General features: G+C 35.7%; 1 protein-coding gene across 1 annotated transcript in view; it reads right to left on the bottom strand.

The window, feature by feature from the left end:
* The window catches only part of LOC131435043 (SH3 domain-binding protein 5 homolog), a 55407-nt gene extending 37927 nt beyond the window's left edge, over positions 1 to 17480 (bottom strand). Inside the window, exons 1-2 of the mRNA XM_058602515.1 lie at positions 16906 to 17480; positions 68 to 130 (exon numbers count right to left, since the gene is read on the bottom strand). Coding sequence (XP_058458498.1) covers positions 68 to 130; positions 16906 to 16968 — 126 coding nt within the window. The 5' untranslated portion in view covers positions 16969 to 17480. The remainder of the gene's footprint in view (positions 1 to 67; positions 131 to 16905) is intronic.
* Positions 17481 to 17825: the final 345 nt, after the last annotated feature.

The following is a 17825-nucleotide window of genomic DNA, read 5'->3' as shown; positions in this document are numbered from 1 at the left end:
AAATTTTACTCGAATATACTCGTAAGACAGCTGTCATAGGACAATTTTTAAACAAGTATCTAATTACCTCTAGTTCTATTTCCAGTTTGTTGATTTCATCTGTAGCCGTGTTGAGATTTTCCAGTTCAACCTGTAAATAACAAAAAAAAACTTTTGATTAATTACTCTAACTATTATAGTTGGTAGGATTGGAATTATAATTTAGCAAAATAAACCAGTTCTCAGATCAGGCCAGTAAGTTTCACTATTGCAGGTACAAGGATGCGCAAAGAAACCTGACACATTATGTTCTTCGGTTACACTGGAACCAAACAAGGGAGATAAAAACCGAACACGGCATCGGAAAGTAGAAGAACGAACATTTCTAAGGGGAAAAAGCTCACTTTTCACCCCTAAATTAATGCGTTTCGTCCGAGACGTCAGGTTAGACATTACACTTCGGTGTAAAAGCAAAAAGTGTTTTGCAAATAGCATTAACTTTACGTCTGCCTAGCGGTTCATGTTGAGCCGCCAGGTCGCGCTAGCTGTCCAACATGAACTGCTACGCACAGATGAGTCAAAGACGAAACGTAAAACAAATTAGAAGAATGAAGATTTATTCTCGTCTAGTAGTTTTCTATCATGGAACACTAGAGTGTCGCTCACCGCGTTTTTATTTATAACTCGTTTTTGAAGAATCTAAGCTGCTCTTCAAATTTCTCGTCGTTCCTTCCATCGAACGGACAAGGAAATTTTGTCGTTTCATCCAGGTAATATCGTCATCACCCAGCAGTTGAAACCGGCAGAGAATGAAGCTCGTTTATCGTTCGCGAACAAGATGCTTCAGATGCTAGACAGTGATGACATTCCTCTAAGCGACATAGTGACTAGCAGCGACGAAGCCAACTTCCAGCTGGACGGCGCGGTAAACAAGTAAAATTGTCGTTATTATGTCACGACGAATCCATTACAGGTCGTGGAGAAGCCCCTCCATTTATTAGAAATGTTGTTTAAACTCAGTTACAACGTACGACTGATTATTCATAAACGTATTATAAATAAAAGTGCAGTGAGCGACACTCCGCCGGGAACCGGCTGTCGGATCCACATAAAATTCCTATGGTGTCTTAAGACTTTTCATTTGAATGTTAATTTGTGAAAATCGGCTCGGCCGTCTCCGAGAAACGTTAGTGAACATTTTTCCCCTATCAATCTGTATATCCGGAACCGGGAGTCATATTCAAAAATATTTAGAAATTTTGAATGGGACTACAAGACCTGTGTGTTCAACGAACTGATTCGAATGGTGTATAATACTCGGCCTCCGGACTTCGGTTCGAAAGCCGGTTTTCGTAGTTTTCACCTTTCGTTTTTGAGAAAAGCCAACAGTGTTTAGAACTATTGTAACACTTTATCGATTTCGTCGCAACTCCTCTTAAATGAAACAACTTCAACGCATCTTCCTTAATATCATTTTCAGTTAGTTTCAATGTTTAGCTTCAGCATATCAATTATGTTACAATCGATCAAATTTTGATTTCGCGAGATCGAAAATTTTATTGGTAGCTCAATCCAAGATGCATTGTTCATTAATTCAATTGTGCATTATTAGTCATCTTAAAATTCATTACAGTCTTAATTAGGTTGCATGAAGAAACTACGAAAATTTGGGTTTACTCTGGCCAATTAGGTCTGTGTAGATTTCTTTGCAATCGATTCAGTTGCTTTTATCCAAGATTTCAAAATGTTTCTATAGTTGTAGCTTGTTGTTTATATTGAGAGAGTTATCTCTCCATGGAACCCAATACCGCTCGATAAGTCTCAACTCCGGGAAGTTAGGTGAGTTCACTTCTTACGATACAACATGGACTCCATTCGCTTCATATCATTCCAAAACATTTTTGGCGTAGTGAAAAGATACCAAATCAGCCCAGAACAGCGAGGAAGCGTCATGGCTGCGTAGGAAGCAATGTATCACACGACGGAAAAGTTAATCGTAATTTTCAGTTGATATCATTAACTTTTGTCAAATGTTAAATAGATAACAAAAGATTTATAAAACGATTTATTCAAGTACTGGACATGTACACTGTGCACAGTTGTTGTAACGTAATCGAGCTTTTAAAACCTACATACATTAATTGACCAAATTATTCATTAGTGGTCTGCGGATATTTTCGATATATCATTCATGATATATTATTCATAGTACCGTAGACATTCAGTATTAAAAAATATCAGTTCCGTGTGGGCCGTCACACCTCCAAGATAGCACAACTGAAACAGCGGTTCAACGAATTGAAGATTATTATTGTTAACGTAAGCTGATTACAGTTATAATACCCATCGAAATGTCAAAAATTAACTGGCTCAGAACAGCAATATCATTGACTATAGAGAAAAGATACGCGAATCTGATAAATTTTATTTGATAGTTTAAAGTAATACATTGTAAATTAAAAAATCACCGCCCTAATTTAACGCAGGTTCTAACATTAATCAACACCAATTTTCATTATCCAGCTTTCAATTCGTGAAAAATGCCTAAAGAAGCGATTGTACTATTCCTACGCTACCATGATGCTATCTCGTTATTCTGGTCTTTTTGGCATCTTGTCACTACGCCAAAAATATTTTGGAATGGTATAAAACGAATGAAATCCACATATGTTAACAGCCCGAAGCTGCAACCTAGCGAGCGGTATTATTACTTTTTTTGTAAGTAGTCACAGTGGCAGCAGTCCCTTGGTTCAGTTCTACACTGGACCCTTGATAAGATTTGCTTCTAAAGACTGTACCAGAAAGTATGGACGCACTTTGATTTCGCTGTAAATAATTCACAAGTATTAGATATTTGAATTTTATTCGATATACTGATAATATTAGACTACAACAGAATATTATTCTCAACATTTGCTACTTAGCCATTGTAGACTAGCTGGCGCACCTTCTTGCGAACGTTCCTCATTAAATTCCGTACAGACTTCTTGGCGTCAAGTTTTGACACTTTTTTCCAATCTTTTTCGAACTGTTGAATGGTTTCGGCTGCCGAGACATGTGTCCTAAGATGTGCCTTCGTTAATGCCCAAAATTCCTCAATTGGTCGAAGTTGTGGGCAATTTGGTGGATTCATGTCTTTTGGGACGAAAGTGACCTTTTTGGTAGTATACCATTCTATCGTTGATTTCGAGTAGTGACAAGAAGCAAGATCTGGCCAGAAGACAACAGGATGCTTGTGGCTTCGAATCAATGGTAGAAATCGTTTTGCTTGATGTATATTTCGCTGTTCATTGAAGCAGTGGTGATGAAGGGTTTCGAAATCTTACCGCAGCTACAAATTGCTTGCCAGACCCTAGCTTTCTTACCAAATTTTTTCGACTTCAATCGATGTCTCGGACTGGTTTAACACTTGCCCTTCTCGCACCGTATAATATTGTGGTCCAGGCAAGGATTTTTAATCGAGTTTCACGTAGGTTTCGTCGTCCATGATTAAACAGTTCAAATTTCCAGCAAGAATCGTATTGTACAGCTTTCGAACCCTCGGCCTGATCGATACTTCTTGTTTCGGACTACGTTTTGGTTGTTTCTGCTTCTTATAGGTTCGAAGATTCAAACGTTCTTTAGCACGAAGAACTTTTGACTTCGAAATGCCCACTTTTTTGCCACATCCCCAACTGAAACCTCCTTCTTTTGCTCGAACGCCTTCATTATACGTTTATCTAACTGAGGGTTAGCAGGACCTTTTTTTCGAACCGTTTTCGGTTTATCCTCAAAGGTGTTATCCTCACCGAACTTCCTGATTGCATTTCGCACGGCTTTTTCACTTACTCCTTCCATTTTTGCTATCTTTCTCAGTGAAAGTCCGCGTTCTGTGCACCATTTGTACACAATTTTTCGACGTTGTCCTGCTGAAGGTCCACGCATTTCGAAACAAACTAATGAAAACAAATAAACAACTGCACAAGTGGTTAGAGAAGAGTGTAAACAACAGGACGCAGCCATAAAAATTGACAGATTCTGAACCTTGCGAAATGGCAGCGGTTTTTGGTTACGTCCATACTTTCTGGGACAGTCTTTATGAGCTTCTATTTTAAATCAACACACAGCCATTCTTAGGCTATGGTGCCCACTTGGTCACTGTTTTTCTTGTGCTGATTCAAACAGATTTTATAAAATTGTTGATAAGTGTGTTCATGTTTGTGTCTTATGAATTTAGTTGCAGTTTTCGTCATCATCATGTATTTGTTTGTTTTTTTTTTTAATATGTATATTGTACATACCTACATATATACATACATACATACACATATCCATAGAGAGATACATCCACACATACATACATACATACAGGGCTTTTTGTGGAAGCACGCGAGGACACGCAGTGCCCCTGAAGAAAATTTAGAAAATATCAGCTTGACCCATCTGGGCATTTTTAGGCTTATCATACTTATCAATACGTAAATTACTTTGATCACCAACTAACTAGACTAACAAATCGGAATAATGTTGATATCGATATTGATGATTTCCTCCCTATTTCTTGCGTCATCAACAATATGGAAGTTAGGATTTTTAACACCCAAATTTGGAAGCTGGTTTAAAATTGTTTCCATTTCACAATTTCTCATGGTTTTCTAAATAAAACATGGCTTCTGAACCGAAAAGCATGGCGTCTATTAACCGATTTAGAACTATTTATTAGATTTTATCGGTTTGTTTGTAGGGATGTGCTACGTTTTCAACAAAGCGTCAAAGCTAGTAGCGATGAAAATCATTACTGATTTCTGGTTCTACTGAAACATGAATAGAAATTATTTTACAAAGTAGTAACACTTACTTACGTTTTCTACTCATCTATATTAAACGTTTACGCAGAGAGAACGGACAACGAAAACAAAAGAAATATTGTTAGCGTCTACCGCATGTACCATTTTGCACACCCCAATGCATGTGTTGACATTGTGTGCGTGCGAAAGAATAAGGAAAAACTCATTTATTTTTATAACTCGCACGAAATCTTTCGATAAAAATGTTTATCAGGCACAATTTATATACGAATCGATAGAAAAATTAATTATCTAGAATCGTATGTTCTTGGAATTTCCGTTTTCTTGCCCGTTTTCTAACAATTTTGGGTAAAGTGCGTGAAACCCCGGGATAGGCAGCGAACTCCCGTGACCACGGCGAAGCGCTACCTTAAATTTTATTATTGGTTTCATAAAAACATTGATAAATGATTAAACTCCCATAACCGAAAGACAATAGGGATAATATTTATACGTAATCGAATCCAGTTGGGCTATGCCCGTATGAAACGGTTGCTTTCAAAGAGAATGTATAACGTTTTCATACGTGAGAAAGATTGGTTTATCTACTAAACTATGATTTATTGTGGATTAGCTAAATTAACGCTGTCAAAATGTTCCAGTTCAAGTGGGAATCTCATCGAACATATACAAATATACAACTAATTGATGAACATTCGACCAGATGATGCATGACTGTCAAATTTAACAGATAACAGAGTAATAGTTTTTGACTTTGGAGGGGTGTTCGTTGAACAGTTCCATTAACTCAATACATTTCAAAATGTTTTACATGTTTACCATGTTTTACATTCTCAATATGTTTCGTGACATTTCTACACACCGAGAAATGGAGCATGTAATAAAATAACCAAACTGTTAGTATTTTTTTAAATCTGATTTTTGTTGATTTCTAGCTAGAATATGATAGTTTTTATTAATTACAAAAGCTTTAACCTTAAGTAATTCGCCTCTTCAAGCCAGAAACGCCTTCTGACCCTATGTGCGGGGTTGGTGATAAAACCCAGGTGGGCTGCGTGGAAGGCATCGACTAACCCATCGCGCCATACCCGTACTATAGTAGAATATGAATGCTTTTAACTAATTTCTACCTTCAACATCAACCATTTTCTCTGTTTAATTTGAATCAAAATTTTGGTCATGTCAAACGAAAAAAAAATGTTTCGGCTGACCTTATTGTGGAAGTAAACTAACTATTTATTACACGTCAACCAAAGTTGAGTTGATGTCATCGGTTGATGATGATTTAATCCTGATATTTGGTTCAATGAGCTGCAGAGAAGTTTGCACAGACCCTAATGATTTTATCGCGAATAAATATTACCAATGAGTTGTATGGGAATTGTGTGGCCATCGAAAGTATAGCGATAGTTACTAAAGGATTGAACATCCCTAAAAATGTCCGTATGAAAAATTGGAGCTAACTGGGATGTGGCTAGGGGCTGCCACTTTGCGGACAAATTTTGAAGCATTTCAATCACGAACAATCACTAAAGTCGAGAGTACGAGTAATTTCCGAATTCGAACATTTTTTGTTGATGCCAGATGTCTCAAAAATGCATTAACCGTCAGTTCTGATGTAATCTTGAAGATTTAATATCCAATGCAATACATCGCCGACACAATCGTAACTTTCACCGCTGAACCTTGAACGCAATACAATTATAAGGAAATTAATCCTTCCTGTCACGCAATTTAGAATCAGAATGGGCGGCACTCGTACTAACCAGGTGTGAGTTTCCTCCTATCGTGCGATATTTTTCCAATAGACAATCTTTCTTCCATGTCAACAGCAACATTCTATAGTTTATATAAGGAGCGCGAGGAAACGCATTATTCCAAACTTTTACAGAGCCCGAATTCAATGTATACCACTGCTGACAAACTGAACTGAATTGTCTAATCAATCGAATCTCTACCGATGACGACATTGTTGATGATACCATTACTAAACTGACAGAATATAGTTTTGTTTTACACTTTTCCAGATGTAACGGGGACTGCGAGCAAACAAAGCTTCTTTGTACTTCCTCGAAACGCCAACGAACGTCAACAGCACACAACACCAGCGAAATTGTAGGGTATCAGCCTGTCTCCCAGCTCAAACTGTGTGATATGGTGGGACAGCGTAAAATCTATTATCACTGAGCAGCTAAAGTTGTTTGTTGGAAATAGGGGCCACCGTGGTGATACCTGCATGTGAGTCATAACTCTACATTCAACGATTTAGCTTGGACTCAAGCTTGTCACGGAAAAAAAACATTGATAAGATAAATCGTCAACCTGCTCTAGGGAATTATTTGTGTGTTTATTAAAAACAACGATAGAATTCGTATCCGTTCGTAATGAGAATACGCAAATAAGAGACCATTTAGATGATGAGCAAATTGCATATCTATAGGCCGTACTACGAAAAGTATTCCCATACCGTGATATTTCCACCACTGCATTCTAAAACTTTCATCGTGCACTGTGGTCGGAATTCATAATTCGTAGGTCACCGCGTTCAGCATTCGATTCAATCTCATTCACTACAGAACGATCCACTATTTCTTTTCATTTCCGGAGCCAAACGAGCCCCGATGATCCTTCAAGACATTTGGCTCAAGCTTGAAGGTGCGTCCGCTGAGCATGGGAACTTTCCATGTGGTTCAGACCGACGACCTGTATCTCGACAAACCGTCTCTGTACTATTCTGGAGAACATGTTCATTAGGGTGCCAATATTTCGGGGACATCCCCAATTTCGTAGAGCGGCATAGGGACTATTTTTGAGATGCTTGAACTTTTGAGCACTATCGCTTTACGAAATTAGCGGTACACTTCATTCATGAGTTCAATACTCTAGTCGAAAGATGATTTTTTATGATATTAATGTTGTTTCCATTTCACAATTTCTCATGGTTTTCTAAATACCGAAAAACATGGCTTCTGAACCGAAAAGCATGGCGTCTATTAACCGATTTAGAACTAGATACGCTAACTTTATCGATTTGTAATTCATTTAGGTGATTTTTTCATTAAATTTATTATTGGTTTCATAAAAAGATTGTTAAATGATTAAACTCCCATAACCGAAAAACAATAGGGATAATAACATTTATACGTAATCGAATCCAGTTGGGCTATGCCCTATAAAACGGTTGCTTTCAAAGAGAATGTATAACGTTTTCATACGTGAGGAAGATTGGTTTATCTACTAAGCTATGATTTATTGTGGATTAGCTAAATTAACGCTTACAAAATGTTCCAGTGCAAGTGGGAATCTCATCGAACATATACAAATATACAACTTATTGATGAACATTCGACCAGATTATGCATGACTGTCAAATTTAACCGATAACAGAGAAATAATTTTTGACTTTGGAGGGGTATTCGTTGAACAGTTCCATTAACTCAATAAAATTCAGAATATTTTACATGTTTACCATGTTTTACATTTGCAATATGTTTCGTGACATTCCTACACACCGAGAAATGGAGCATGTAATAAAATAACAAAACTGTTAGTAGTTTTTTAAATTTGATTTTTGTTGATTTCTAGCTAGAATATGATATTTTTTATTAATTACAGAAGCTTTGACCTTAAGTTATTCGCCTCTTCAATCCAGAAACGCCTTCTGACCCTATGTGCGGGGTTGGGGATCAAACCCAGGTGGGCTGCGTGGAAGGCATCGACTAACCCATCACGCTTTACCCGTACTATAGTAGATGATTGCTTTGAAATAATTTCATCCTTCAACATCAACAATTTTCTCTGTTTAATTTGAATCAAAATTTTGGTCATGTCAAATGAAAAAAATGTTTCGGCTGACCTTATTGTGGAAGTAAACTAACTATTTATTACACGTCAACAAAAGTTGAGCTGATGTCATCGGCAATGTTTATGTTGATTTAATGATGAAATTTGTTCAACATATCTAGGATCTTGTGTATTTTTTTAAACTATTTATTGGATAAAGAGTTAAAATTAAATTATTAAGATTTAAATTGTGTGTTCAGCCAAAAGTTATGACTTTTCAGCCCTATTATATACATGATTTGGTTATTACCATGAAGACATCATTTGCTTCCGCAATTCTGTGATTTTTGTGTAGGGAAAATTGTAAACCTACTTGTATTGTGTAATGGTGAAAAGGAACTTATATACTAACTTACTAACTTACACAGAGAACGAATCGATTCAATTAAAGATTGCATAGATTTTTGTCGGAATTTGCTTATAATATTATGTGACATTACATCCAATGGTTCTATATTTGTGAGTCTGTGTAACTCATTTGTACTAAACAAGGGAGGACACTCCAAAATCATTTTCAGAATATTATTTTAAATCCTTCGAAGCATTTTCTTCCTGGTGGAATTACTTTGGCGTTTTTCCATCTTTTTGTGAAGTAAGCTAATGAAAAACACTTGTTGAAAATTTTAACCAAGAGTCTCAAGGCAACATCGTAAAGATTTTTAATAGGAATATTAAAAATTCCATCAGCCTTCATGTTTTTAAGTTTCCTTATAATAGACTTAATTTCATCAAAATTCGTCTCAATAATGTCATTTGGTAATAACACTTGAGTTGAAATATGATCATATTTCAGTGAAACTTCAATTTCAATAGGAATCCCAAACGTTCAAATTAAAATTGTGGACACTCTCGAACTGCTGAGCAAGTTTTTGAGCTATTTCGCCATTTATAAGAAGTATTTGATTTCTTAAGAACCTTAAAAGCTTCCAGAAAGGTTTAAAATATGGTTTAATTTGTTCAACTTCTTTAGAGTAAATCTATGTTTAATTTCTTTTTGAAACAAGAACATTGATATTGTCGTCGACGAACATTCTTTAACCGAATGAGCAGTTGAAGATTGTCATCGATGATAGGAGAATTTAATTTAGTTTGAACTTTGGGAACTGAAAAATTTCTTGCTTCAATAGTGTAATAATTCAAATTATCTATTGTTGTGTCGATGTCTGCAGAATTTTCTAAAATATTTTCATGATTCACATGATTTTCAATGTGAGATCTGTATTCCAACCATCAACCAACCAATCTGTATTCCATTCCAATCTGTATTCCAAACCATTCGGTTTAAGAAATGTTTCTGTCACAATGGCAATCTGAATTTTGTGAACTTTGAGAAAATTATGAAATTATCTTCACTCGATTTTAAAGATCGAGCATTCAAATTTAAAATATTCAAATAATTATTTAACATCACTGTTAAATTTTAAATTCATTATAATATTATTTGCTAATTGCCTTGAAAATGAAATGCTTGAAAAAGTCGAATTTATTCGGATGATCATTTGAAAAAGTTGATCTTGTAGGTAGAAAATAAAATGATTTATTTTCAGTTATATCGCCTAACTCGACTTTTTTTCGTTTAAAGAAGCGAATGGCTTTGAAGGAATATTGGTAGGTAGATGTCTACCTGTTACGCTAGTGTAACTGCTACTAGAAAAGATGACATGGCCGATGTATCTATTAATAAATTGTTTTCGTTAGAAAACGAACTAGAAGGCGTTCCTGTTTTTTGTTTGTTTACATTAGAAGAATTAAGTAGTAGTTGTTTACCTGTTACCAAAGCGTAATTGTAATTAGAAGAAGATGATGACGTGGTCGATCTACCTGCCAATAAGTTGTTTTCGTTAGAAGACGTACCTGTTTTTTGTTCTACTTTCGAAGAAATAAGTGCCTTAGAAGAATTACTTTACAAGACAGCCAGGGTTTGTCTGATTTTATATCATATGAATAAAATTCATGAAGTTTCTCGGACAAATATCGGATAAGACGTTTGTAATCTTCCAATCCACCAACCAAGACTCGACATTTTCCTCTTCGTCCGATTTGAAATGAGACTTTTACTTCCGGGAGAGAAGTAGAAAGCTCAGTACGGAATGCTTTGAAGTCGGAGATCATCACCGTCACTGAGGGCATATAGATTGTTGTTTCTTCCCAGAACGACAAGCGTCAATTTTGGGAATTTTCGAAGAATTTTCTTCTATGTCGCTACAATCAGATTCAGGAAGAGTATAGTAAATATTGTTAGAAGGCATAGGATCAACGGAAGGGAAGTCCGTCCGTTGTCTTTTATTTTTACATTCAGATTCTATAAGATCGTCAATGTTATTAGAAAAATTTAGAATAACGGATTGAGATTTCTTCCGCATTGAATTATTTTTTGCCTTAGGCTTGTTACCTTTCCGGTAGGATGCAGGCATATTTGAAAAATATAAATTAACTAGGCTAAATTAGTCTTCGATTAGACTCCTAGTTTGGATAAGTTTTGATAAAGACTGATTAGTTCGAAGAGTAATTCTTTAAATGGTTAGCCTTTAAAAAAGGCTGATCAATTTCTTACTATTGAAAAAGACTGATTATATTAGAATATCACTCTTTGTATAGCCTTGAGAAAGGAAGGCTGACTACTTGTTAGTCTTCAAAAAGACAGTTAGTGATTCAGGTAGCCTTGAAAAAGAGTGAAGCCTTGAATCAATGAAACTTTAGGTAGCCAGAAAAAAATTCCAGGAGCCAAGAGCTATTCGCGTGCGGTGCGAACGACTTCTGAAAGTCGGAAATTAATCCTGTACAACATTTTGATGGAATGTAGATGTATGAAATATTGAAATACATATATAATCGATGGTACGACTTGTGTTACGATTATATTTATGTAATGATTTCTTCTAGGTCAAGGCTCAAACTTACAAATGACTTTGACTGGCGCCCTTCTTCCAGGAATACGAACGTGATCATCCGTAACAAAATAGTCCTTTCCAGCACTCCAAAGCCACTAACGGTCCTTTTTAGGATATCAAAAGTAACGTCAAGAACTTATTGAAAAACTTCTTTTCTGTCTTTTTAATGACTAATGTCGTTTTCGCTTGATGCCAAAACTAACCTAACCCCCCACCACACACTGCTGTAAAATCGTTGGTTTGAAGCTAGTTTCAAACCTAGTTTCAACGTCGTTGAACTGAAGTTTTGAACCTGGTTTTTATATCAGGTTTGCTCAAACCCCCGTTGCAAAGTGCGAACCCAACACAGTTTCGTGAAAAGTGTTTGTTTGTTGAAACTACCCTGAGTCAGTTTCAGTTTTCTCAAGCGAAAACAACATAAGTGTAGTAGTCAATATTTCTTTTTACTTATTGCGATATTCACCTAACCAGAGACCATTTTGAATAAGCAAATGAAAATTATAGAATAAACAAATGAAAATTAGAGAATGATAGTACTCAAGGGAGAGCAAGTAATATCTAGAACGGAAAGGAAAGACGTGACATATGGTCAATTAGGCAAGCAGAAATCTTATAGTAACTTAACTTTTACCTTCTACCAGAGGAGTCGGCATAGGCATCTGATCAATGCGAGTCACCTGAGTCTATGATATGTCGGAAAGTAATGATGAAGGTCTTTTACCATTTACTGTCCGAAACGGCACAAGAAAAGCTGCCAGAAATTGTCATTTTCCGCTTGTGACGGTATTATCACGCACAATCAGTTCTTCACTGCATGGATGTTTTTTCTCAATTTCTATACGGCTAGTTCAACATCGAAAACTACCGTTTTAATTCCTAGAAGACAAACGCAATCTTTCGAACCCGAATGGTCCTTTTCAGGACTACAAAATCTTAAACGTTCAAATGGTATCGAATCAGTTAATATCTATACAAATTTCGAATGCAGTCCTACGTCAAACTCGCGGTTTTGTCTCTGACATTACCTGCTCCAAGTTTTGGTTACAAGTAACTGATTTGCACTAAGCTCACATTACTGTTTGTAATTGATTTTAAGTTTCGTCTTCGACTCATAAGTGCAAAGCAGTTCATGTTAAATTACAACACAACTCAATAATTCAACATAGACCGCCAAGCAGATGTAAAGTTATCTCTACACTTTAGCTTGTACAGAAACACAGTGTCTTTACAGATGAAATCCCGAACGTAAAAATGTTTACGACATACTGGTCTTGAACTTTGAATAGAATTTCAGTTACTCTCCATTGACAAAGATAAATGAAAGAATGAGCTAGGATTCGATAGAGATCTACGGATATTATTAGATGAATTTCGCCTAAGAATTATATTCAGAGTTGGCAGCACCCTCTCAGATTTTCATAAAACTTTCTGTACATGAAGATTTTGCAACAAAAAACCTTTTTGCATACTTTGTTTTTCCAAAAATCATCTAGACTGTCTTTGGAAAAGGGTCAAACTTTTTTCACCTTTTTTTTTAAATGGCTATAGCCTAAAAATGACAAACAAATTTTACAAAAAATGTATTTGTGCATCATGCTGTGGTGTAGAATCTCACAACAGAAGACCGCAAATGAAAAAACGCCGATCGGATAGAAACGACGATACAATGCAACCATCAATAAGTGGACGACCGCATCATGATGATCCAGAACCATCAACGAGTTGTCATCAATCCGTGAGCTAGGTAAGAATAGTTATTCTAATGTTATTTTCAACCTCCCACTGCAACTACTTCCATATCACATTTATTTTATAGCATTTTTTCTCACATTTAACTTTTTCTTGTCTCACGGATAGGGTTCCATCAATTCCATCATTGGAGTCAATTCCTTCAACAAGCCATTGGTCCTGCATAACGTCGAAAATTTAATAGTATTGCTAAAATATTGAACGTATCACCAATCTCATCAGGAAACACGAGAAGCATAGCTTATCGCATAAAAAATCATTGCAAATTACGCAAACAGCACGAAAAAATATATTTGGAATAGATTCAACGGACATTCGCAAAAAGGCGGCATATGATGAAATAATTATGCAGTTGAAGGAAAAGTACAATTCTCCTACAGCTGACATAAGTGAAAAGATAAAAAATATTATCGGTACTCTCTAAGTGTTGGTCAGTGAATAAAATCGTAGAACTCAACGCACCAATGTACATGGTGAGACAGGTGTATCCTTTGCAGCACCAACAAAAAAGGGGGCGTGATATCGACGACAGTATAAAACAATCGATTAGGGAATTCTAAGATGATAATGATATCAACCGACCTATGACCTACAAATGATTTTGTCTCCGAGGCAGCAACGAACAAGTTCAAAAACGCCTTGTAATGTTGTCGCTCAAAGAGGCGTATATGATTTATGTAGATAGGTACAAAACTATTAATATTAGTTTCACTGTAGTTACACAGTTGCGACCAAAACATTGCACTCTGCTTGATCGTACAGGAATACACAATGTATGTATATGTAAAATCCATGAAAATGTCGATTTAATGATTAACAGTTTAAGAACTGTGTCACAGGAAGAAATAATAGAAAAAATGCTTTGTAATAAAACTACTAGAACAAGAAATCTTTCCGTGCGTGTGAAAATTGAGCTTTCAAAGAATACATCGAAAAAGAACTCACAATACGAATCAATCAATCAAACGACAAACACATAAATCATGAACACTAGTAACGAAGGAGGAAGCCTTCCAGCATGTAACCCAAAGCGACAGATTCTTTTACGGAACCAATATTGCAAGTTACGCCAGAGAATTCGTCAATTGGACAGAACATGTGCTTCACTCGGTAACCAGTCAATCATTGGGTCGACCATCTGTATTGCATCGATATCTTGTCATCCTACCAACTGCTTCTGTGTTTTCAGTTTCGAATTGTATCCGCATCGGTTTGGACCTTGCTTTCCTGTATTGTCTTTTATGTATTCCTGTATTATAATGTAAAGATAGTTCCACGATAGTTTACGAGCCAACAGTTAATCTGCCCTAGATACTGTAATATTCCTATCCGACAGATAATTTGTGCTGCGTGAAACAACATAAATAAGCAAACATCCTATGGTCGTACACATTCTCGAACTAAGCCATGTTAGGGTGAATCTTTTTTTTTATGTGCTGTTGAAACCGGTTTCGATGTTTCGGTACAACACATTCCAGCAGAATGAAACGATGATGGATAAACTTAATGAAAAATAACAATGTTATAGAATAGTACGATGTTGACGAGCCGCCTGTGTATCTTTTTATGCTTTAGTTGATCCATTCGGCCGGAAGGGGTTCAAGGGGGTGTTACGAGGCATAACGGTTCAGAACGAGAAGATACAACAGCTAATCTAAATTGCTGTTCCATCAAATGTTATTTAGCAGGAATGTGTGCAATAAGCTAATTCTGGTTGATTCAATAACAAATAGTCGATCTAAAAAACGAACACCAGACTAGACATTTAAGATTAAGTCGTACTGGATGATGATATCCCAACAAACGATTTGTAAATTTGTGAACGATTAGAGCCATTCCAAGCAGATGACACCATAAGAATAAAAAAATACATCCGCGCACATTGCTGGCTTTAATTCTACGTTATACTTATTTCAAAACAGTATACCTGTTTTTTGCACGTAATAAAATCACAGCATAATTCGACGTGAACATTTCATAAGGGTACATAAACCAATGAGAGATTCTCTTTGTTTACTTTCTCTTCTGTTATTAACACCTAAATTTTGACGTTCACTTACAAAATTTGTATATAGAATGAAAGGAAATATTTCCAGCTTTGTAATAGTATCATACATGTAACGAACAATTGCGTAATAACGCAGATATAATCGAAAGAGAAAGTAAACAAAGAGAATCTGTCAATTGTTTTAAGACCCACGCAGAGAAAAAAATTGTAAAAATAACCAAATTTGGGTTTCACCAAACGAATATTTTTGTTGAAATAGTGACAAAAGAAAATCTGGTTTGATATTGCTACTTGAAACTACAAAACATGATCGTTTATATTTTTCGGTGGATTAGTTTGTTTCAATCAATAGTATGATAAGAATAACAAATAGTTTACTAGTGCGTTCCTGTCAATCTCTTGACAAACAATTTCACAGTTAATTCAATTTAAAAAATAGTTTTAATTGAAACGAACTCTAGTTAAAGTCAATAATTGTAACGCTTTAAGTTCACAGAACCTTTTAGTTGAAATAAATTTCAAGGAAATTAGTTATTTCAACTAACGCTTTTGATTGTTGAAAATATACATTTTTTTTATTTTAGGAATAAAATGATTTCTTTCAAACTAATTTACAAAGTAATATTTGATACTATTTTTATTTGTTTTCAAATTCAATTCAATTATGTAAACGTTACTTATGAAACTTTATCCAAGCAAAGCCTTGGTATTACATTCCTGTAGTTAAATTTGACCTTCTGTTTCAACAGACTTCGCAGCCGATTCAGAGTGTGCATGGCTAGTGCTACGATTCTACTGACACTACGAATCCTTCCAGGTCGGGGCTCGAACATACGACAACTGGTTTGTAAGACCAGCGCCCTATGCATTGAACCGCCAACCCGGGACGTGTGAAACTTTATCCGCGGGAGATAAAAAAAAATGCCCTGGAGTATTCTCGCGAGAAAAAATGCTCTTGTTTATTAGAAATAAACTGTTTTGGTTCATTGGAACAGTAAACTTGGTTATACCAGTACACACATAAGATCATAGATAAATTGAACCTATTTCTTTCTTGAAATAAAGATACAGCAGGATTAAGTCAACAAATATATTTCGATAACGTCAATTCAACTTTGGTTCACATGTAATAAATAGTTAGTTTATTTCAACAAAAAAAAATCATCGGGAGCAAATAAATTTTTCGTTTAGGTGAACCAAAGTTTAGATTCAAATCAAGCAGTGAGTTTTTTTTAATATTCAAGGGAGAAATTGGTTCAAAACAGCCATATTCTAGCTTGAAATGAACATAAATCATTTTAAAAACACTACTAACTGTTTTGTTGTTTTAAACATGCTCCATTTCTCTGCGTGCCCTTTTAAAATGTTCACGTCGAATTGTTTCAATTTTGCTGATCATCGCAATTCACAGTGTAGCGTCAAAACTTCGTGATAGGTTATCGTCGATGTAGATGAACACTGCAAAACGAGATCTACAAAACTAATATAATTCATAAAGAAAAGCAGAAACTCAGAAATTGTGCTCATTACTCGAAATACTAATCGAATTGACGCACTAATTGCTTATTCTCCGCAATTTAGCATTCAGCATATTTGAACTTTCAACGAGTATTTGAAATTCACAGCACAAATTTAAACAAAAGCTTACCTGGATTCTCGGATCCAAATCTTGATTTTCGTTCATTTCCGCATCTTTCGATGAGGTATCCATTGGGTTAAATTCTTGAACAAAACTACACTACACTCTCTTCTTTATATAGGCTTCACACTCTCCTTATGCGACAGGTATAACAATTCGGTGACCATCCACAGCTATTTTCAAAGATGCATTATGTAGCTACTGATTGATCAAAGGAAAACTGATCATCGCTCCAGGTAAACATACAAAAACTTCAACATCGATTTGTCACGAACGGCATACAATAAAAAAAAACACTACTCAAGTGAGTATCGCGTAAAAATCTGCGACAAGGGCAGACAATTTATTGATCACAGTTTGTCAACTATGCACAGGAACATTTTTACTTTTCGATACCATCAAATTTCACCTCCGAAGAGCATCGCATTTTCACGCAACCATTTTCACGTAACAAGGAATGCTTTCTGACGGAGAAATAGTGACGACGCGGAGGGTAAAACAAAAAAAAATAATTGCGAACAGTATATTATTCTTCCTCCATGCAAACCGAACTGCGAAAAAACTATACGTCCATCACCGTTGAAAATAAGCTTACGAATGACAGATGCAATCAGCATTGCCAGGTTGCCAGATTTATCTGGCAAATGCCAGATCTTTCTCGCTTCGCCAGACACTCTAACTAACCAGATAGCGGCCCTTACACGAGTCATTAAAAATGTCATTACTTAAAAATAATATAATTTTAATGAACGTGTAATGGTGCACTAATGACGAGATTTCTAACAAATTTGAAATACATCATTACTTAGTCATCATTTAAAATGACATTTTTAATGCTCATGTAAGGGCCACTGATAAAGCAGATCTATAGCCAGATTTTACAAATTTTACCAGATTTCACAAATTTTGTTAAATCTAACGAGATCTTT

The sequence above is a fragment of the Malaya genurostris genome, chromosome 3 (genome assembly GCF_030247185.1).
Source record: "Malaya genurostris strain Urasoe2022 chromosome 3, Malgen_1.1, whole genome shotgun sequence".
NCBI lineage: Eukaryota > Metazoa > Arthropoda > Insecta > Diptera > Culicidae > Malaya > Malaya genurostris.
The sequence above is the reverse complement of the archived record's forward strand: the minus strand, read 5'-3'. Positions and strand labels throughout refer to the sequence as shown.